At 38.3% G+C, this 21,970-nt stretch overlaps 2 protein-coding genes and 1 long non-coding RNA gene across 8 annotated transcripts in view; 2 read left to right on the top strand and 1 right to left on the bottom strand.

Annotated features, from left to right (window-relative positions):
* Positions 1-2,061, bottom strand: part of MOSPD2 (motile sperm domain containing 2) — a 33,193-nt gene extending 31,132 nt beyond the window's left edge. Inside the window, exons 1-2 of one of the 2 annotated variants that reach the window (XM_017812302.1) lie at positions 1,959-2,061; positions 1,667-1,733 (exon numbers count right to left, since the gene is read on the bottom strand). In XM_017812302.1, the coding sequence (XP_017667791.1) occupies positions 1,667-1,733; positions 1,959-1,967 (76 nt within the window). In that variant the 5' untranslated portion in view covers positions 1,968-2,061. The remainder of the gene's footprint in view (positions 1-1,666; positions 1,734-1,958) is intronic. The other variant, XM_017812303.1, reaches the window with a different exon arrangement.
* On the top strand, positions 1,702-17,258 carry FANCB (Fanconi anemia complementation group B). 3 transcript variants are annotated; one of them, XM_017812301.1, is made up of 9 exons: positions 1,702-1,776; positions 2,920-3,951; positions 4,849-5,001; positions 5,517-5,609; positions 9,133-9,261; positions 10,150-10,316; positions 12,410-12,864; positions 13,669-13,906; positions 15,610-17,258. In XM_017812301.1, exons 2-9 carry the CDS (start codon positions 3,019-3,021, stop codon positions 16,028-16,030), a joined length of 2,589 nt encoding a protein of 862 aa, XP_017667790.1. In that variant the 5' UTR covers positions 1,702-1,776; positions 2,920-3,018; the 3' UTR covers positions 16,031-17,258. The 3 variants fall into 3 exon arrangements, with proteins under 3 accessions (XP_017667790.1, XP_017667788.1, XP_017667789.1); XM_017812299.1 differs by lacking the exon at positions 1,702-1,776 and adding an exon at positions 2,234-2,381; XM_017812300.1 differs by lacking the exon at positions 1,702-1,776 and adding an exon at positions 2,234-2,406.
* Positions 17,259-20,736: 3,478 nt separating this feature from the next.
* Positions 20,737-21,970, top strand: part of LOC108496026 — a 70,604-nt gene continuing 69,370 nt past the window's right edge. For all 3 annotated transcript variants that reach the window (XR_001874291.1, XR_001874293.1, XR_001874292.1), the window contains exon 1: positions 20,737-20,858. This is a non-coding gene — a long non-coding RNA (uncharacterized LOC108496026). The remainder of the gene's footprint in view (positions 20,859-21,970) is intronic.

The raw sequence follows: 21,970 nt of genomic DNA, 5'->3' as shown, positions 1-21,970 counted from the left end.
AACGTGTTCAAAACACTACAAATAGGATTAGGGCTTACCTTGCAACAGTATTCAATTATTTTAATGGCTGTATCAACCAGCCCAACAGAAGCTTCATCACAATTAGAGAAACTTGCAGAATTCCAAGATTTTAAGGGATTGGTCAACTGAAAGGGTAATACTCCCTTTCCACAGCAACTGTCCCAAAGCAGTTCTAGGCTTTCTGAAGTAACTACTTATGAGCGTGACTCTGGGATAAAAGAATATAAAGCAAGTTGAATCATCTATCATATGAAAATACACACTAACTGAAAAGATTAAGAGCCAAAAGAATCTAGAATTTAAGACAATCCTCCACTCACCTGAGCCTGAGCTTTCCAAAGATACCTTTATTCATTTGGAAATACGAATTTCAAATGGTAATAGAAGCTCTCTCTGCTTCAAGACTTTCTAATAGTTTTTTCATCTTGGCAGAAATATGTCATTCCTAACCAAGGCCAAAGTAGACTCCTTTATGAAAGTCAGCAGAGCAACCATATGAGACAAAGTTGTACCACCCTCAAGGTTTCCAAAAAAGTGTTCTGGCCAATTACAAAGAAGTCATAGAAATGTGTAACTCTTATATAAAAGTGAAAGTGACATAACCTCAATAATTCTGATCAAAAGCATCAAAGCAAGGCCTGTGTTTGCAGGATTGAGGCTTATATTAAAAGAGATGCAGGTAACACAACTACTGGACTCTTACTGTATTTGCATTAAAAATTAGATAGAAATGTGTCTTTAATGAAAAGTCTCTGGAATGTCATAATAAAATGTACTGCTTACTACAATTGTTAGCATACTCTACTACTAGATAGATGATTCTTCCATCATAAGCAATGTAAATCAACCTTGAAATGAAAGGACATCCCAACAGGCTTACCCCAGTCTTCCCTCTCCCCTAGGCATCCCCACTATCTCCTGGCCTTCATTTACAAGTTTAAATGCACCTGCACTTAAGAACCGAGCAGGACACCCCGCATGACACAAGCACGATCTTAATTATGGCCTGCATGAATTTCAAGCGCAAGTTACTCCAGAAAAGCAACTCTTCCCTTAACAAACTCATCGAGGACAGAATTCTCTTCCCACTTCCCATCCATGTTTTATGTCCAAAAAGCACCAAGCACACCAGTGTCCCAAACACCACTCTACAGCCAGAAGACAGAAGGAAGGCAAAAGGACAGAGAGCTTTGCCCGGACAGGTCCTGAAGCCGAAGAAGACAGCAACCAACCACGACAGACAGCACTGAGAGCCAGCACAGAAATCCACTGTGCACCATCCCCATCTACAGCGTTGGACACCTTAAGCTGCACCAGGGGAGGGTTGGACATTAGGAAGAAATTCTTCACAGAAAAATGATTAGATATTTGAATGGCCTGCCCAGGGAGGTGGTGGAGTCGCCGTCCCTGCAGCTGTTTAAGGATAAAGACCAGACGTGGCAGTCAGTGCCATGGTCTGGTTAACAAGGGGGTGCTCAGTCTTAGGTTGGCCTCGATGATGTCGGAGGTCTTTTCCAACCTAACTGATTCTGTGCAAAGGCACAAACACCCAGTCACCTGGGAAAGGAGACACACAGAGGGGAAAAGCGATAGCGGACAAGCCCGAAGGACCGCATCCCCCGCTCGCCGCCCGCCCCCCGCTCACCTGGCAGGTACTCCGCCTCGAAACGCCGCCGGGTCTCGCTGATCAGCGCCGCCTTGTCCTGCCGCTGCTGAAACGAAACAAGGAACGGGAGGCCGTGGAAGGAAGGGAAGGTCAGGGCCCCAAGCGACCCCAGCCAGCCCCAGCCCCAGCCCCTCACCTGTGCGGCAGGGCCGGGCCACCCGCCCCGCCCCACCCCACCTCGCCCGACCACCAACCGCGGGCAGCTACATGCAGACGAGCGGGCGGGCGGGCAGTAAGGCAGCAATGAAGGGGCAGGGGCACAGGGACTCACCTCAGCCATGGTCCGGCAGATCCGCCCGCGCCGCCCGCTCTGAGGCGGCCCCAGGAGCGCGAGGGGCGGCGGGAAAAGGGGACGGAGCGCCGCGTGACCCCGGGGGGGCGGGGCTTCAGTGCCGTTGGCCGCCTTGAGGCCCCGCCCCCTCCCGCGCTCCCGTCGTGCTCCCCGAGGCGGGAGCTTCGGAGGGTCCCGCCCGGCCGGGAAGCGCCGCGGGAGAGACCGCGGGAGAGGCCTCGGGAGCCGGTCGAGGCCCCGCCGAGGTCCCGCTGAGGCCCCGCCGGTGCGGAGCCCGCGGTCGCTGCCCCTGCCCGTGCCCGCTCTCTCACGCAGGAGCTCGCGTGGCCCGGGCCGAGCGGTTACGCTGCCTCAGCCGGGTGAGGGGCGTCTGTGCGGACCCCGAAAGTTGAGTGAAACTTGGTGAGACGGCTGCGGTTCGCTCCAGGTCCTCGGGGTCTTCTGTGGGCAGGGAGGAAGGGAGGGAGCCGAAAAATGACTGTGCGCTTCTTCAGAGAGCCTTCTCCTTAGCGAGGCTATAAAGAAAAAAGAATTGTGATTGTTAACAAGCACTATACCTGAGACAAGGCTCTTAAATTTGGAAATTCAAGCACCGTTGCTTTCCAGTCTGCTCAGTATATTTATGGTGTTGACACCTCCTATTCAATCACACAAATTGCAAGTGTACGGTTTGGTTTCTATCAATTTATTTTATTCTGTGCAACTACTGATAACCAGAGAATTCATACCTAGGCAAATAAGCATTTCTGAAACGTTTCTGTTACTTAAATCTCTCAGTACAAAGTTGTTTAACTTCATTTTTAATCTGTGACGTTAAACTACATACTGGCCTCATTCTTCAATCGCTCATGAAATTGTTTTACAATGCATAGGTTTTCTTAAAGATCAGTTCAGCTAGTCCCAGAACAATTTATCCTTTTTTTCTTGTTTGCTTTTGTAGGAGAAAAATATCCAGATAGATTCAAATTCTCACAAAGAAATAATCCTTGGGGATGCATATGGTTTTTTTGTAGAGGAATATACATAAAGACAAATAAAGATGCTTCTGGGTGAGCAAGAACAACTCTTGTCCTACAATGGTGAAGTCCTTGTATTTCAGCTGTCAAAACCAAAACATGTGGAGGGAGCAGCTGATAAAACAATGAATTTATGTGTCAGAAGAATGGCATTCAACAGAGACACTAAGGTATTTGTTCAGAAGTCTTCTGGAGCATTCAGCATGCATGCTAGTCACTCAAAAATTGAAATGATTTGTTGTAACTGCACAACAGATTCCAGAACAGGGATTATTCTTCCCTGCATTTTGATGAAAAAGAAAAAACGGAATAATGTCAAATACATTTTACTGTTGCTTCACAGTTCAAATCAATTTGAGCAGTCCTTCCATTTTAAATTGGATTATGAGCTAAAAGAAGACATCAGGTTGTTTGCTGGCCCGTCAGTGCTGTGGAGACATGCCAACAAGCTGTTCTACATCTCTTCCAACACCTGCACGGTTCAAAGTGCTCCTCTTCAGCTTTCTTCAGTTGTATGGACAGGTGAAATTGTAGGTGAAGGCACTGTTGCCTTAGGGATAAGAACTGCTTGCCTGCCGGAGAGTGAAGATGCAGATGAGTTTTCCATTTCAGACAGAGCCATCTGGGGTAGCGAATTCTTTGGATACGCAATTCAAACACGGAAAATGCTGACTGGCACGTGCTTCATGCCCCATGCTTACAGTACAGTGGTATCTTCTGTCTACGTCTGCAAGAGTGAGAGATTGAAAAAGCAGCTCCGAATATCACTTGTTGCCATAACCCACAAGAACCAGCTTATTTGGTTCCAAAATGGTCTCCCTAAAGGTGTTTGTGAGCTTCCTTTCGAGAAACCATGTTCGGTAAAAACAGCTGTAACCAGTAGCAATGACTTGCTATTTATTGTGTCTTTTGCCTCTGGGAATAGCTGTGTTGTACAGAGGAGAGACAGCTTACAGGTACTGGGGGCTTTAAACAGCTCCATTTTACCACTATCTTTTTTGTTTATGTTGTCTTATTTGACGTTCCTGCAGCTGAAAAACTGCTCATTTAAGTTTGTTAGAGTTCTTGTTTGTTATTGTTGCTGATGTTAAAATAACCAGTCTAAAGTATGTGATTGTTTTGCTTTCGTTGCTTGCTTGTATATCTGAAAATGAAGCTGGGATTCTGTCTCTCAAAAATACACTTATGAATCTGAGCCTAAGCTGCTTCTGCTAATTGAAAACTGCAGTAGTATGAGAACTTGAAGTTGTAAGACAGTTATGAGTGTGCCTACATAATTTGTGTTAAACTGATATTGTTGCAAGGCATAAACTACTCACTGGAATTTAAAAGCTTTTTGAGTTTCGTTTCCTAGTAACAAAAAGTGTTGTTTCGTAACAAGAAGAGGCCTTGCTATTGTTTCTTAAAGTTAGGAGAGACAAAGTTAAGTGCTAGGGTTTTGTAATAACCTGACAAGAATACTTACATAACTCAGGAAATAAAAATTTGTCCTACTTAGTTGTCAGCATTATTGTACAAATTTCACTTTACAGTTCAAGCATATTTAAGTGTGTAACAAAGCAAAAATATTTCTCATTGTCAAAGTTATAATGCCTTTAACTGATCTGCAAGTATTACTGTTCTAAAAAAATTCAGCCATTTGAGTACACTGAAAAGTTGTCATCTCTGCAACCTGTATTCTGGAAAGTGATCTTTAAAGAGTTACGTAGGCTCTAAATGATGGGGTGCGAGTGAGAGCTTAAAATTCAAAACTACTGTGTTCCGCACACCTGAATAAGCTGCCTCTCTATAAAAAGCAAGCTTCTGCAAATGAGATCTCAAATAAATCTATTTTAAAACCTTTTCTACTGTAGGTGGCTTCCAGATGCCAAAAAGTGAAGTGTATTCTGGTGGATGATTTTATTGGCTCTGGAAGTGAGCAACTGTTACTCCTTTTTAAGGATGACTCCAATACAGACGTGTTAAATACATTCAAAATAACAGACCTTGGAGGGGTTGACTTTGCAGTAAGTTGAGCTTGCCTTTTCTCAGCTACTCAGTCCTTGCTTGCTAATTTAAGAAAACCTCAACAAATCATTGAAGTATTGGTCCAAAGTGAAATTGGATGTGTGCTGTGAAATGCCCTGAAGTTTGAATACAATATTTTCTGCTGTAATCCTAAATTATCTGAAGAAATTATCTACTTCCTTGATAGTATCAACATTCTTTTCGGAAATTTATGCAGTTGAAAGTGCTTCACATATGTAACAGTTTTGCTACAATGCTTACCTGTTGGCTAAGGGCTCTTAATTAAGGCCATAGTGCTTGTTAATTAGCTTCCCATAATTGGGTCTTTCCATTATGTTTTATCAAAATCTAACTGCTTTCAGAAGATAAGATTTTTCTTTTAAAAGGCATCACGTGGTTCTGCTGGTTTTCTGCGTTTTCCCACAGAATTTTATAATACTGTGTAATAGCCTGTACCTTACTTTCAGCTTTTTAATTCATTCAGGATTTTGGTTTTGTTTTTGTTTTCTTTCAGAGTGGTATTAATTATAAACAGGATGTTCCTGCCACGGAAGGATTGCGAGAGAATGGTTTGCTTACTATCCAAGCTCTTGAAACAAGATTGCAGGTTTGTACTCAGCTGTTCTGCCTTCATATTTTCTATAAATTATCTTTCTGTATCATTACATTTTCTAAAGGGTGAGGTTAATTATGCTGTTTTTATTAAAGAAGTGGTTCAGGAAAAAAGACAACATACTTAGTTTCTATTCTTAAATCAGTGGTTGTCTTTGTTTCGGTTCTCTCAGTTGTTATAAATATATTTGGGTAATTGTAAAGGTCTAGTTTAATTTTAATTAAAAGTTTGAGCTAATGCTGAAGCTATCTTATCAAAGCTTCTTAACAGTCATTTTACTCATAGATGTTTAAATCCCGGTTTAATAAAATTAGAATGTTTACTTCTTTTGTTCCACATACCATAACTTTCAGATTGTGTAGTGCCAGGTTCCCAGTGCTTTTGCACAAGTTGGTTACTGTTGTTTTACCACCTGCTGATGTTTCTCCTCCTGTTCCTAGTGGTTTTATAAGGGTAATTTTACAAAGTACAGTAGGTGAAGCTAAAGTGTATCCTTCTTTTAATTAGCATCATTTATAAAACAAGCTGGGGGAAACTTGCTAGAGCCCAAGCAATCCATGGGAATATATGATTGCCTTTCTGTTTAACTTTCTACCTACCTTTCTCTCTTTCATCCTGTTGGTAAATACCCAGTATATGCACCAAGAAGTGTTTTTGCACTGTGTGTATTGGCCTATACCAAATGCATAATAGTTGGCAAAATAGGAAGATTATTAAAAAAAAAAGCTCATATTGAGTCAGATCTCAGATTGAGATATAAGGCTATTGTTAGTTTGCTAAAAGTGCTTTAACGGCAAGATACAAGGTATTTATTCCCATAATTTGAGAATTAATGAAAACTAAGTGGAGTATTGTGTCAGTTTTATTTCCAGCCTTTTAAAATGAAGCAAATTAACTGGCAATAGTTTGCCAGTTAATAAATAAATGAAGGGAGGGCATACTAGGAAAAGATTGAAAAAGAAACAAGTTTTCTAGTTCTAATAACAAACAAGATGTCTAAAGAGATGTTATGCTTCTTCCAAAAGATAAAAGCTGTTGTTCTGAGAACAGTGGTCAAAATGCTTTTTTGCTTTTTTGCATCTGTGTTAGGATCAAATGAATAATCTGGTTTGTACTTTCTACTGGTTCTGCTGGAAACAAGCCACTGGCTGGAGATTTCATTTATCATGTGCTGATAAAGTTGTTCTTACAGACACAGAATCCTTCATAAGACCTCATTTATTTCAGTATTTTTAGATCTTTTTAATCTCTGATTTTCAAAGCCACATGCTAGCACAAATACTGTAAGCAAGTTGGAAATCTTCCTGTGTTTCAATGCTGTAAATCTTTGAAATTGTCAAGCTGATGACTTTGGAAGTAGGTACAGATATTTCTTTTTAACCTTACTGTTGTTTTACTGTTGATGTCTCCATTGTTCTGTATTGTATTTGCTGAACAATGAAGTATTCTTGCTGGTTTTTATAATCTGATGTATAATTGAATTTCAAGGATAATTTTCTTTTAAGCAATAGGGTTCTGGTTTGAAGCCTGGGTTCTGGTTAGCTTGGGAGTTTCCAAAGGTTATTTGGTCTCGGAGTGACCAAATTTGTCATCAAATTTGTCATCAAAAATCAGGTATTCTAGAAATTGCCAATCAAATCATGTTTTGACAGTCTCTGTGGAATCCTGCCTTTTAGAGCAAAATGAAGCAGATGCAGCCCTTTTTCATCCTCTGTTGCTTTACCCTTGTTTCATGTCTGCACAGCTGTTTTCTAGCCATGTGAAAATTTCTGACAGGACTGAATTATGATACACTATATAAGTAGGTTGCATTTATGTTATACACAGTCATATATAAGTTGTGTTTTGGAGGTAGTGAAATTGAAAGATAGATCAGTTTGTGCATTTTTGAACTGTTCTATATTTATCTTCTATACAGTCTTTTGGGCCTGAATCCAGCCTTTTCTTCTATTAATATTTATTTTTCTTTAACATGTGTTTTAGTATCTTCTGAAGAAGACATTCTTTGGCAGAGCACTGCAGATACATTTCAACAGCTGAGTTTACAGGGTTTCTCATGGTTTTAGTTGGTTGTTTTGGCAGAAATACCACAAGTCAGAAGTATCTTTATGTCCACTGGCCTGTTGTCCTCTCCAAATACTTTACAGTTTTGTAAGGATTGTAATGCTGGATTTACTCACAGCTCTGTTGCGTTTGGCTCTGGACTGCCTTGTTTTTATGTTCATGTTTATTTTCTGTTCTAAGGTGATCTAGTTTTATTTTCTTAGTTTCACAGCGCAAAGCTTGGAACTTCTTGTGCTTGTTGTGCAGTACATCTTGGCACATAGCAGAAAGGATGTGCCTGTCCCTTGTGCCAGAGAGAGCTGATGGTGGGCACTCCTCAGTCTTGAGTTTGCCATGTGGTAAATTCTAGGTCTCTTTCTTGTGTTACTTTATGAGGAAAAAGGGCTTCCAAAAGTCAGCTTGGTCAGCAAGCACACAGCAGTGAATTTTTGGCCATTTTGACTGATTCCCAGTCTGTGCTTCCCCATTTGCTTTCTGTTACTCAGTCGTTTATTCAGGAGTTGACTCCAATGGTAGTAAATGATGATTTAGTATTCTGATGACCTCAATTAGGAAGGTATTGTAGACTCATCTTTGTTCTTAACTCTTCATTTCTGTCTTCTGGCACTGGAATATTTCTTGGAATCTTGTACTTAGATGCATACTGTGATAGATAAATTTTTTACAGAACTTCTCATGTTGAGTGCTACTTGTTCTAAATGCCCTTTGCCATTGAAGCTTGAGCAGGGGACATCACTTTGCTTCCATGAATTGTTTTTTTTTATTCAGGCTTCTATTGGTGTTATGTGTGATCCTGCCTGGGGGGGTTTGGGGATTTTCTGAGGGGATGGGAAAGAGGGAAGTTTGGTTTTGCATTCCAGTGGTAAGTTTGTTCACTCCTTGGCAACACTGGACTTCTTAGGATCTTGCTTTCCAGATAATAGCTTTTGAGGAGCTTTCTTAAAACCCGAGAAGCTGGTGCTGGCATGCTTTTTAATTTGTTTTTTTTGGTATTTTTGTTGTTGTTGTTTTGGGTTTTTGTTGTTTGGGGTTTTTTTTAACTGAGACATAGCCAGCGTGTCTGTTTGTAAATCTCCCAACTCTTCAATTTATTTACTTGACCAATAATCAATGCTAATCTTGATAAGAAAATGAAACTGCTATCAGTGAAAACGTGAAGCAGAATTAATAATGAAAGATCTGAATATCTACATAATTTGATAGTTTACCTTCATATTTATCTTAAACTCTAGATTTAATATTGAGAGACCAAGATTCTGAGATTCATACTTTGCAACTGAGTAGCCTGACATGAACATTCTTTAGAAACATTACTTGAGGAACGCCAGGATCTTGGCTTGTGATACTTGCATAAGAATGGAAAGCTGAAAACATATTTTGATATCTGCAATAACCCTTCTTTTTTTGCAGGAGACATAAGCATAAGTCTAATGATGATTTTTATCTTTTACAGGCAGGTTTCACCTCTGTTCGAGAGCTACAGCAGCATTTAGAACTCCAAAAGAGGGTTATTCTTGAATCTTGCAGAGCACTGATAGATCTTGTTGAAGAAAGAACCCATATTCTACCAAAGGCAGAAGAGGTAAAATGCAGAAGATGGTACAGATCACTTCTGAATTCTGCTGAGCCATTTGTAGAGGGTGCTGCCCTCAACCTCTTATTACTTTCACCAGTAGGGGTTGCCACTATCAAAACTCATTAATCTGCCTTTTAAGTTTGGTTCATTATCTTAACTTGCCAATGTATGTACTTAAGAGTGAATTTAGTTGTCTTTTGTCTTTCCTTGAAATTGATGTGCACAATACCTCCTGACAACTGAGTTGTATGGAGGAGTAACCTCTAACAGAGTTAGTGACAAACAGTAGGGGAGTGTACAGTCCTAATTGGCACAGTTGCCTAGAGACTGAATATCTGTCTGTGATCTAACGTGTTACAAAAAGTGAGCTGCCATGGATTTGTGTGAGAAAAATCGATTTTATAATGGGGGCAGAGTGAACTGTGGGCTGAGAAGGTGATGGAGGTTGGGAAAATGTTATCTTAATATGTTGCTCCAGAAAAACCTCCTAGTTTAATTCAAATGGAGTTGATCTGCCTTTCAGTTACTGTTGCGGTCCCTTTCAAGTTAGCCAGCTTTGGACAACAAAGTGTTGAGCAAATAAATGCACTAATATAGAATAAATTCTAGCACCTTAAATCTCCTTTGGACAATTAATTGTGTGACAGGTCAAGATTTAGACATGTGATGTTCACAAGGAGAGAACGAGTTTTACTTTACATGATATCATGTGTTTTAAGAAAATGCAGTTCTATCTTTTGAACTTGTTGTTGAGAATAAACTAGTTTATATATTTCATTCTGTGTATCTGAAAAGCTCTTCCAGCAATCATTTGTGGTAAAACACAAAATAGTGCAGTATAAAAAGAACCAGTATCTCTACTTAATTTGCCTAAAAAACCCGTTTTTCTCTAAGGAAGGTCTTGTCTCTCTCTGGGATGATGTAGAAAATCCTCCTCATTCTCTTAGTGAAGAGACACCATTGGTGTCTAAAATCCCAGAGCACTTCACAGAGAAATTGTGGCAGCGTGTTGTGGGTGACAGCTTGGTAGTTGGAGTAAAACTAACTGAATCCTTTCACTGGTAAGTATATAAATTAATCTAATAATTTCATTGGTAGTTTTATAGAAAGCGAATATGCAAGTTAAGCTCTACAGTAGTGAGAGTGGATTTTTAAGCTTTGATTTTTTGCATTTTGAACATATGTATTTAAAGTGGTTTTTTGTGTGTCTTTGTCAGTATTTTTGCTGCTGCTTGTCTCTCTCTAGCACTGTGCAAAAAATACATTGTATAGCCAGAAATCAGTTGTGCAAGTATAATTACTAGAGACTTTTCACAGAAGCTTTCTCTTTTTTTTGACAAAAATTATGGTTCTTTACAGACCATGCTGACATAGCTATGCTGACATCAGTATATGTTGTAAATAAGGCTCTGTTTTAAGTATACAGTTCCTGATGTTTTACTGTTAACTGCTTGCCATTCCTAAAGAGTGATTTACTTGAAGAAGCACAAAAGAAAACATACTAAGTTCTCTCATCAACTTAATAAGTACTCAGGTTTTGACTATTCTAGTCAAGTATCCAGTCAAAGTATTTGCAAAGCTTATGTATTGTGTAAATTATGTAGAACAATAGAATGATCAGTCATACAATACTTAAACCTTCCAAATAATTTGTTTGTTCTTATTGTCATCTTTACAATTATTTGTTTATTCTGTTTATTTTAATTATTCAGTTCAGTTGTAAATACTGCCTATGTCATTTCCCCCTTACAGAGAAGGAACTCATTTGCAACACAGGTTGAAAAACCAGGATTACATGAAACATAAATTTACGATGTTCATTGTGTAATGTAAACTTTGGTGGAGTCAGAACATGCCTTTTGACCCGTGTTCCCACAAGCAGTGTAGCTTAGACTGTGTTAGGATGAGCTCAAAGACTACTGATGCCACTGAAAATCATTCAAGTGGTTGTGAGGGAGCTGACCTGTTACACCCTCTGGCCATTCTGCTGGAGCTGTGGGTATCTTCTTTCTCAACTGCCAGATTGCTGTAACTTTACAAGAAAGTTGACCTCATCCTCTTGACAGCCCCTGTTAAGAGCCACTGAGGCAAGAGATTGTTTTTGCCTTTCCAGTGTTTATTCTTTTAGAATTGATGGTGATGACTTTGGTTTTGTAAAATTAAATGATTCATTCTTGTATAGCTTCAAAGATCCTCAGATTTTAAAATCCAGCAGCAATATCTAGCCCTCTCCCCTATTTTTACAGTTGAGAAAAGATCTGTGGAGAAGTCACTTGTCAAAAGTTACCCGGCAGGCTAGCAGCAGAACCTGGGTCTTCTGGACTCTAAATCAGTACTGTAATACAACAACCTGTGTTTTGGGGGAAAAGGGCTTGCTTTCTCTCCATTCCTAACACTGAAATAGATTATTTTTGTTCGTCCTACTAATGCAAGATTGCAGTGATATCTTAGATTGCATTATGAGGTGGTGATACCTCTCTGTAAAGAAAATTAGAGATTTGTAAGACTTTCAAATGTCAGTGACATCTTGAGATTGAGTTGATTGACAGAATAATGTATTCATTGAGAGAGGATCTGAAACAGTAATATTAGGATTTCATTGAAAAACCCCTGTGTTGAATAAATAAAGTACTTCATACATTTCAGGAAATTGCTGCATGTTTAAGGTAATGGTATCTTAAACCTTTTATTTTACTCTACATTCAATTTTATTTTAATATCTATAAAAATATAGATCATCAGAAGGGCTTTTAGTCCTCAAAAGGGCAGAATTGATACTTTCTGCAATTTTTCGTTAAACCTTAAGTTAAATCTTTAAAAATAATTTACAAATGTGGTAGAGTATCTACATAGGTTATGTGGAATTTTCAACCTTTTCTGGCTGAATTAAACATCCAAATTCTTTCAGTTGAAGTGAGGCATCGAACTCCTAAAAGCTATTTGAAAATTCAGCCCACGTTTTGAAAATCTTTATACTAAGCTTAGATGAAATAGTCATGTGAAGGACTTATACTCTTTGCCCAATCTGTGACTTAACCTGGAATGGTATTGGAATTTGTGGTAGTCTTAAACGTCTGTATATATCTGCAGAGTTATGTGTCAGATGGCAAAAATATGAACTGGGAGTGCAGTCGTATTGTATGGATTTTCACAGGTCACTGAATGATGTCAGCTTATCTTTAGTGATGGATCAAGACTTCTCTTCAGTTTCTCCAATTATCAAGTGTCAAAGTAAAATCATTAAGCTGAACAAGGCCTTCTCAGCCTTGGCTGTCTCCTCATGTCAAATTGAGCCGCCTCCAAAAAAGATTAAATTGGACTTACATAACAAGGATGATCTGAAAAAAGGGTTTCCTAAGAGATCTTCAGGGGTTCATCTGGATGGAGCAAAGACAGTCATTGCTGTTACCAGCCTTTCACCTTTACTGGCGTTTCATCGTGTCTGCTGTGCAGTCCTTCTACATGCGAAGAGGCGAAAACTCAGGAGTGACGGTTTACAGGAGAGCAAACAGGTCACTGTACTCTGTGGGAAAATTCTGTTAAGTATGGAAGATATTTCAAATGGAAGATTTTCAGTAAAGATGTCAAGGGATAATAGTTACTGTACAGGTAAATAGATTTATATATTTTGGATTCATAAATATTTATGTATCTGATTCTTCTGGTTGTTCTAGGTGATGCCAAACTAAGTTTTCAACGTGTAATCACATCTGTCTCTTTGAACACGAACTGCATAGGCCTTTTGGGAATTAAAAGCTGGGTGAAATACGAGATGGAACATTTTTCAAAATGGAGTTGCTGTAGGGTTTTGTGCTAGCATTGATGCTGAAGGGTATCTGGAAAGGATAATTTTGAAGGTGTCTGAGTACAGAATGCTGAGATATATATATATATATATATGGGTTTTTTTCTGACACAGTATTACCTCTTAAATAATACCCAAGTAATTGAAGCTTTTCCTCATCTACATGTCTTTTATGGTCATTTACGTTCCTTTCTTTTAATGTTCCTGATTGAATTGATCTTTTAACTGAGCTTTTGCTCACAAAAAGAAATATCCTTTTGATTGTTTGCAATGAATTTTAATTTTTCTTCCTTTAATGCTGTATCATTGCTAAAGCTGACATGTCATCTTACTATCCCAGGAGGCTGTTAATAGCCTTCTTTTGGCAAGGTGATGTTTATCTTAAGAGCTTTCATTATATTGGTGGTGCTCCATTAATCAACTCTTTTGCTTGACAGAAGTAGGCATAAGAATTTAGGTGAGAAGAAAATTCCCAAAGAATGCCTGAATGCAGGTGGAAATGCTTAATGAAAAACTAGAAGTATGAGCCAAAAATCTAAACACATTTAATGCATACAGCATGATCAAAATATTTGGGTCAAATATCTTTTTATTATATTTTCTTGCAGGTGCCATGGAAGATATACTTGCTGTACTTGCAACAGCTGTCAGATTCTCCTTTCAGATTATGTCTTCTGACTGCACATTGACTCCAGTAAATTCATGGTTACTGGGAGAAATGGAATGCACACCATTTAAGGAATGCCATGACAACATATTCTGTCATAAAGCAGGAAATGTGTATGGTACAGTTTTTAACTGGAGCCTGAAAAATCCATTTGAAGGGGTTCTAACAGTATTTTGCAGGTAAATTCACTTGAAGCATAGCATATATTCATCATTCCATACAATGCTTTTTTAGTCTTTACACTGTTTCCTACTGATACCATAAACAGCAGCCAAAATCATAACCAATAGGCTTCCAATATGATGATATGATAACAATCAGCAATAAGAGAATTATTTTCAGATCAGAACTATGACAGAACCTGAACTGTATTGTTTAATTTTGTCTAGGTTAGAACATAATCAGAATTAGTTAGAATTACAAATAAGTCTAGTCTCCAGTAGTATCTGCTTGGTACTGTTTCTTCTCTTCATTTTGCTGCATCCTAATTTTATTTTATTTTTTTTTACTTTTTTCTTAGTATAATGTGTAATTTTCTCTTCAACATGTGTTGATTAAAAGAAAAATCCTTAAGGGCATATTAAAACAAAAAACCCAACCAAACCACAAACACCAAATTATACTAAGTTTAAATTTATTGCTAGGTCATTTTTTATTTTAGTACTGCAACATAAATTTAGTCTCATTTTTGTACATGTTTGTGCTATATTTATTTCCTATCTGCCATGATTATGGAAAGGAAATAATCGGAAGAGTCTCAGTGATTTCATTTCTTATGTAGATTCTTGAAGGAATGTTTTTAAAATTTCCTGAACCAGGCTAAGCAAGTTAGTAATACTGCCATAATTTATGATTTAGCTGGATAAGGCTTATAACGTAAAAAGTACTTCTTGAATATTGACAAATGTTGCTGTCCTGAAGAGTTCAAACTGAAAAATAAAAAAAGGTAGAACTTTTAGGAGTCTGTATTTATAGTGAGGTGCAGTCTTTTACTCAAATTAGGAGTTGATCTCCTTTATGTAAGAGGACAGGCTGAAATGTTTAAGAGATCAATCAGTAAAATTTTAAGTCTCAAGACTCTTGGTTCCTTTTGAAAAGTTAATTTACTTAGTGCTATTCACTTTTGATGCTGTTTTGCAATAGTTAGTGAGCTGCATGTTTATGGTGTAACTATGATTCTACTTTCTGTATCTTTTTTTCCTGTCTTTGGATTGACCTTTTATCCAGCTAGGATATTTCTGTGATAGGTGGAAGCTACAGACTATTCTTTTTTTCACAGCCTTTCAGAAACTAAATAAACTATACATTACAAGTAGTGGAATGTTAAGATAACTAAATTGAGATAGAAGTACTTCAAGGAAAGATGTCTTTCTGATCTGTGTGAGAAAACTCAGGGTCCTTTTGGGTTTCAGGGTCCTTTTGGGTTTTTTGGGTTGAGGTTTTCTTTGTTAATCAGGGCAAACACTGGGAATAAGACTTTAACAAACTCTGCATTTCTCTTAGAACAAGGAATATGTCCCTGTGTTGTATATGCTACACTGCTATCCAGGAGAGTAGGTTTCCTGATGATTACCAGCACTTTTATTTAGATTTCTTAATAATTTTGAATGTCTGATTTTAAGTGCACCCTCTGTTTAAGAAAGACAAGCTATAGGCCACCTAACACTAAGACCTATTGATAGTGACAATCAATGAATAAGTGATTTTTTTTCTGCCTCTAAATCTTTGTTCTTGTATGTAAAGTACACACAATACTTAAAATTATAATCAACATAAGTGTTTCTATTTTGTTTTCAAGTAGCTTTGTTTTATTTTCCACTATGGAATTTTAAAGATATAAGGTTGTAATTATCATAATAATAATAATAATCTTCTTTTACAGAAATCTGACTGTCGTGTTCCAGTGCCTTCATAGCCTTACTAGAGTTCTCCCGCCAAGCTGCCGTGTAAAACTCCTGAGATCTGGAAGAAAAAGTGTACTTACTGAACAGTTAGCACTGGCTTTGGAGAAAGAAATGCTCACCTCGAAGAGTTCTTTCTTCTCAAAAGAATGTAAAGCTGAAAACAGTTTTACATGGGGGAATGAGACTGGCAAGGAAATGGATAATGCTCCTCTGGCTTCTTTACTGGACACTGAGGAAGGAGTTCAGCAGTTCAGGAAGAAACTTCAGAATGAGCGGGAAGAGAGTTTGCTAAGTATGAATCAAACTATGAATGGTGCCCTCTACCAGAAAATTGCTTTGAAAATAGCAGAAGCTCAGCTCAGTTCAGATATGATTGTGTGGAGACTGAGCAAGTCCTAGAAATGATTGACTAAATTTATTTTTAAAATTTTTATTAAAATTATACTACTAAATAATATTTATACTTTCATGGGTCATTATATTGCTTTGTATTCTAAAGCTCTGTTATTTCTACAGATAAATACTGGTATTTTGATTGATGACTTGTAGCTGCTTTGGCAAGAACTTAATATTAAAGATTGATGAGTCATTATTTTGTTACAGATTTTGAAAATATATTTTAAGGTATTTTTTAATAAGTCCTCCTCTAAAATCATAATTCTTGAACTATAAATGAACTATTTTATATACAAAAAATAATAAGCATGTGCTCTTTAAAATAGTTCTTTTAAACCTGAAAGATAACTGTTTACACAGGTAAAATTTAAGCATTTTTTAGAAATCTTAAGACAAGTATAGAAAAGATCTAAGCTATGCAACCAATTTTAATTCATAGTTTGAGTATGGAGTTTGACATTCTAATTCAAAGAAGAGGTAGTTTATCTTCATGATATATCAAACCTTTTAAATAATTTCTAGTGATACCCCCTGAGGAAGAAGACTCTGATTGTACCTTTCAGCCCTATCTCCTAGAGCCCACCCTTAGATCTGAGAGAGTATGAAGTATTTATTGGAGCTGGAGAACCAGATTAGGCCTCTTACCAGATTTCAAGAGCTCATGAAGATTCACTCTATAATCAAACTGCTTCAGGTTTGGGAGGTCCATTCCCACACAGAATTTAGTGGTAGGGCTAATCTCATTGGTAAATCCTTCCTTGGGCATTAACTGAACTTGAATGTCAGAAGATGAGTTTTCTCAATCCCAGAGTCAAATGATTGTCTGCTGATACTGGCTGCTCAGTGGTTTTGGCCTATCTCAAGTAGTTTAAATAATAATGGGCAGCTTTGCCTATTATTCCTCCCTTCTCTGGTTTGAGTAAGACACTGCCTATGTATCCAGGAAGAGAACTGCCTGTACTACTTGCTGAGGTAGTAACTTTTTAATCAATTTTTTCCACAATTTTTCAGCTTCATGAGAGGCAGAAAAGTAATTTGCTTCCTTTTATCTCTGCTTTACATAAGTAAAACATTGCTAGTGTTTGTCACTATTTTTCTGAAGTTGTCAAAATTTTGCTTTTCATTTTCCCTGTAAACAGAGTTTTAATAGTTAATATCTCCCACATGCACTCTCTCTGACAATAAAAGTTTGACAGGAAAAATGGAAGATATTGACTCAAAGGAATACTGATGTTTCAGAATAATTTTATGTCTTTTTTTTTCATCAGAAAGTTCAACTTCTGAATGTGTGTCTTCTAGATGCACTAAGTGGTGATGTTTTTCAGTCCAAGGCGCCTTCTCATGTTGGCAACAGGAGTGAACCAATGCACATTAAATGCAAAATACTAGCTAGAAAAACAGTAAATGAGAGAACACTGTGCTTTGTAAGTTCAAAGCATTTTAGTGATGTAGCTTCACTTTTGAGATACTCAAAGTATTAAATGACTCCTTTTTGGCTATACAGAAGGGAAATTTTCTGTTAAGATGCCAAGAATGTCTTAAGAAGTTGTCCTGGATATTTGAAACTCAGTATTTACTGGACGAGAAAGAATTGTTAAAAAAACCCAACTTTCTTTGTTAAGCCACAGTTCTGTTCAGGCAATAGTCAAAGCATAAGAGCTCATTGTCAGGGCTTGGCAGTCAGTTGTCACTGGAATCTCCAGAAGTTCCTGATTATAAACACTTAAATGAAGTGAAAAATCTTGAAAGTGCAATCCTGTAGCTTGCAGCAAAGGGCAAGACCTTGCTAAGCCATCTAAGTAGAAACCTTCAGAGCAACAAAGCTACTGTTTAGCTCAGGGCACTTGAAGGAGTTTATGCAAAGCAGTGTAAACAGTCCAGCAGATGATTTTTATTAGCACTACTGTAGCAACCTGCTCTCATGTTGTAATAACCATCATGTTTGTCTGTCTGTTTTTAAAGAGAAACTTCCAGGTGTTCACATCCCTGTATTGAACTAGTAAAATGGGACAAATGAAAAGAAGCTGCTAGGCACCGAAGTTGCCAGTTTGTAATTCCATGGAATTGTTACTTTAAAGAAGCAAACAGCAAAATCACGGAAGTGTAGAAGTGAAATTATTAGAGTAGAATAGTAGCACATACAACAACATGTTCCTGCTAAAGAGTCTTTCCTGAAGCATTAATGCTTAGTTTGCATATTGTCAGATGAGATCATTAGAAGCTTTCCTAACAGCTCTAAGATTCCTGGGAGTAGTTCTCTGACCGACTAATAATGGCACAACTTTCAGTGGTAGTGATGCAATTAGTAGGTGTACTGCATATGCATAGGAGATACTTTTATGTGCCAAAGGTCTCCTTGAAATACTTGAAAGGTTTATGCTGGTATGTGTGGTTTTTTGCCAGGAATAATGGAAAAATGGAGCAGGCATGAACAAAGGTTCAGGCACTCTAGAATCTTATCATCAAATAGCACCAGCAGGAATCTTGTTTAGAAATATTTCCTTTCCTAAACTTGCCTTTCAGAAGTAAAAGCAAGTAAAGGTGTTAACCTTCTATTTATTTGATCTATTGTGATGATTAATCTCTGCACATGCTGGTGTTCAAATGAAGAGTCCAAATTGCGCAGACTAGCAAAACCTGGTTAGATTGGCTAACAATGTTTCTATCATGAACAGTTGGAGTTCCATTTTCTGATTTCCAGGAAAGTCTTGGAAATGAGATCTTACATAAAACAAGTTCTGCAAGTACTTTTTTGAGCAAGTCATGTGACAGATTAAATCAGTGACAGCAACAGTCCTAGGTACAGGGGATTAGTGTTGCCAAGAAATAACTGAAAATGTAGCTGGATGTTTGATTCTGTAAATTCCCCTTTCCATGATAGCAGATCAAATTGGGAGACATAGGCATTACAGCAAACAGAAGGTGTTTTGTTACTAGAGCTGTTACTAATAGCAGATAGCTATTCGCACAACACATTCACTTACACACTCATAATTACTCTGTAGGAGTAACAACTGGGAGGCCAGGCCCCACCTCTGGGACCTCTGACTCCAAGGTAGGTAGTTTAGAAAGTCCTTTGAAGAGCGCTTTGCTTTGTTAGTGTGTATATGTAATCCTGTAGGTTTTTTTTTTTTGCATGTAACAGGCACTACCTGCTTGTACATGATCCAAGTTAATGCATCCCATGGTTGATACTGATGTGGGTAGTGGTTGTGTACACAGCCAGCAGGCTTCTGGTGTTCTGAATTTATCAGTTCTGGTGGATTAAACAGAACAACTGGTCTCCAGAGCTTACCAGTCCTGGGAGACTTTCACATGCTGCTTCTCAGCATGTAATAATCTCCTCAGCCTGCTGCTTGCTGGTAAACATTCCTCCCTCCAGAGCTGTAGAACCCTGTCACACAAACTTACACAAAGGGGCCTTTGATAAGGTAGTAACATTTATGCCTAGAATCAACTTGTCTTGACCCCAAGAGGTCAAAAAACCAGTTCCAAATTCTGGAAACCAGATGTCAATGGCTTCTGTAGGAATGGTTCCAGTCCTCTGGCCAGGGCAGTGATCTATGTGTGCAGACATTTAACTTTTGATGACTGTTATCACCCATTTGAAAAGACTAGGATGCAAAAGGGAAGTCTGGTGTAGGAAGCATGAACTGTCATGCCTAGATGCACTCTTGTGTCCACCTTGGCACTTTTAAAGTCAGCATGATTTAAGACTCTTCTGAGAAGAGGGGACTGTGTGTCAAAGAACTGTTACTTCAGCCAAGTTGGTGTAATAAATAATTTATAGTGATTTTCTCTGTCATTCTAAGGCCTCTCAGGCAAGAGAAACCTGTCTGCTCTAGAGTAGTTTCTGTTGGATAGTAATATTTCCCTTTTAAGTTTGTGTGTATGTATTTTGAATTAGATACAGGCTGCTGAGTTGTTTGCAGTAGTGAGAATTAAGCTTCTCTCTCAGCTACTAATTTTTGTTTTCCCACGGGTTTTGACAACTTAGAAACTGTGACAGTCATATGACTACTCTCCTCTGAATCATACTGACTCTGCTGACAAAATAATAGTGCCAGCATGTTTATCCTTGAGTGAGTTATTCATTAGAGGCTATTAACAAAGATGATAGACTCGGCAAAAGGAATATCCAAATAGTGGTAGTTTTCTTCTCTTCCCTTCTCTAGTTTCCTGGGAGAGATGAAGTTTTAAGCGGTGGAAAGTAGTTGCCAATGCAATTATTTAAATTCTCAAACAGTTGTAAAGGCGGGGATTTGAGCATTTTGTTGTTGCCGACTCTGGTTTACTTTGGAGGTTGGTTATGGGTTTTTTTCCACTATTTTCTTATCTGCACTCTAGGCATGCCACTGGGTAAGAACGAGGTGAACATCTTGATCAGTATGTGGTAGGGGTTTCTAGCCAAGAAAATCCTCCCAGGGGAAAAGCGAAAGAGTAGGAGGTTTAATGCAAGTCTTTAGTCACACTGCTTTAAGGAGGTGATACTACTTTGGTCTTTTCTGTGACCTCGGGTTTCTGGTGTGTGACAACCTTACCCCTTGGATGTATTGAGAAATTCATAATTCATAGGTGCAAGACTGGAGCTGCATGTTTATAAAGCACTTGATTAGAGCAAAGGCTGTCACGTGCCAGGTTTGTATCAGTCCAGTTCCTGCCTGAAGTCCTGCATTCACAAAACACTGTTGCTTAACTGTGGTATTTAGGTCAGAGGCACAGGTTGGTAACGCAGTCTCAGGTTAGCTAATCCTCCTCCTTATTGTCTAAATGGAGAGGCGGTGGATCATCTGCTGGGCTGTGATCCTTACCTGCACACAGAGGTATAAAGGTAAGTGCTTTGAAAAGTGAATCCTGAAAAACAGCGGGCGCTGCCTCTGTACCTACCCCCTCTCCGCTACCCGGAGCCCCTGTTACAGTTTCGAACTGAACATGTGATGTCTTCCTTTGTAATCTTGCCTTTGAAATGTTCTCAAGCATGAGGGGAAAAGCAGAAGCTGCCAAAACCTTCCAAAATTCGTGGTTGGTGGGAGTCTGCTGTTTCTGTAGTCTGTACTATTTCCTCTGCACAGACTCTACTGACTGTGTACTTTCATGCTTCCCACTCCCTCTCGCCCCAGTGATCAAATACTGAAAACCAAACACAATCACTTCTAATGCAAAACATTACCTTTGCCTTGCTTTGTCCTGTAGGAAACAGGTATATTTTCTTTTCCAAGGGACATAACTCTACTAAATCATAGAATCTACAGATAAAAGTCATGTCCCTGATGCGAAGCACACCTGGATAAAGCTTTCATGTGCCCGGGGCACTCAAGCAAGTAATTGTGTAATCCAGAAAAAAATATCCTCTCTGCCTCCTGACCCGCACTCCCCAGCACTTCATGACTGTTTATGATGATAAGCTGTGCAGGTTTGTTGGTTTGTTTACTTCATAACATTTCTGCAATTTAGGCTCCTTCTTAATTTTACTTTATTTGTTGGTAGTAGATTTTAATGCTGTCTACAACATTTTAAGCTTTTCCTTTAATTTTGCCTCTTCTCAACCTCACTTTAGAAAATTTAGCACTCATTGGATGTGTTAGTATGCTAACAGAATTTTTAAACTATATTTGGATATGAATTGTTAATACACAAACTTTATAGAAATCCAGAAAGGAGTGAATTTCTCAGAGTTTTGGTAGAATCTCCTTTATTTTTTCAAAGTATGAAATGTCCTAATTATCAAATCATTCAAATGTGTCCAAATGCAGATAATATACCAGCTTCTTTAATTACCATAAATCAGCTGCATAAGATAGTTATATCAGCGAAATCAGAGAAAATTGCATAACGCTGGATTTCTGTGTCTATTTCAACACAACTGTAAGGAGAAATGATAAAGAGACAGTCAGGCCAGTTCAGCAATCTTCTGTTTGTCAGCTTTTGTTTGTTTGTCGGCAT

This window comes from Lepidothrix coronata, unplaced genomic scaffold, assembly GCF_001604755.1.
Source record: "Lepidothrix coronata isolate B3197 unplaced genomic scaffold, Lepidothrix_coronata-1.0 Scaffold35, whole genome shotgun sequence".
Taxonomy (NCBI): domain Eukaryota; kingdom Metazoa; phylum Chordata; class Aves; order Passeriformes; family Pipridae; genus Lepidothrix; species Lepidothrix coronata.
This window is presented reverse-complemented; position numbering and strand designations above follow the sequence as displayed.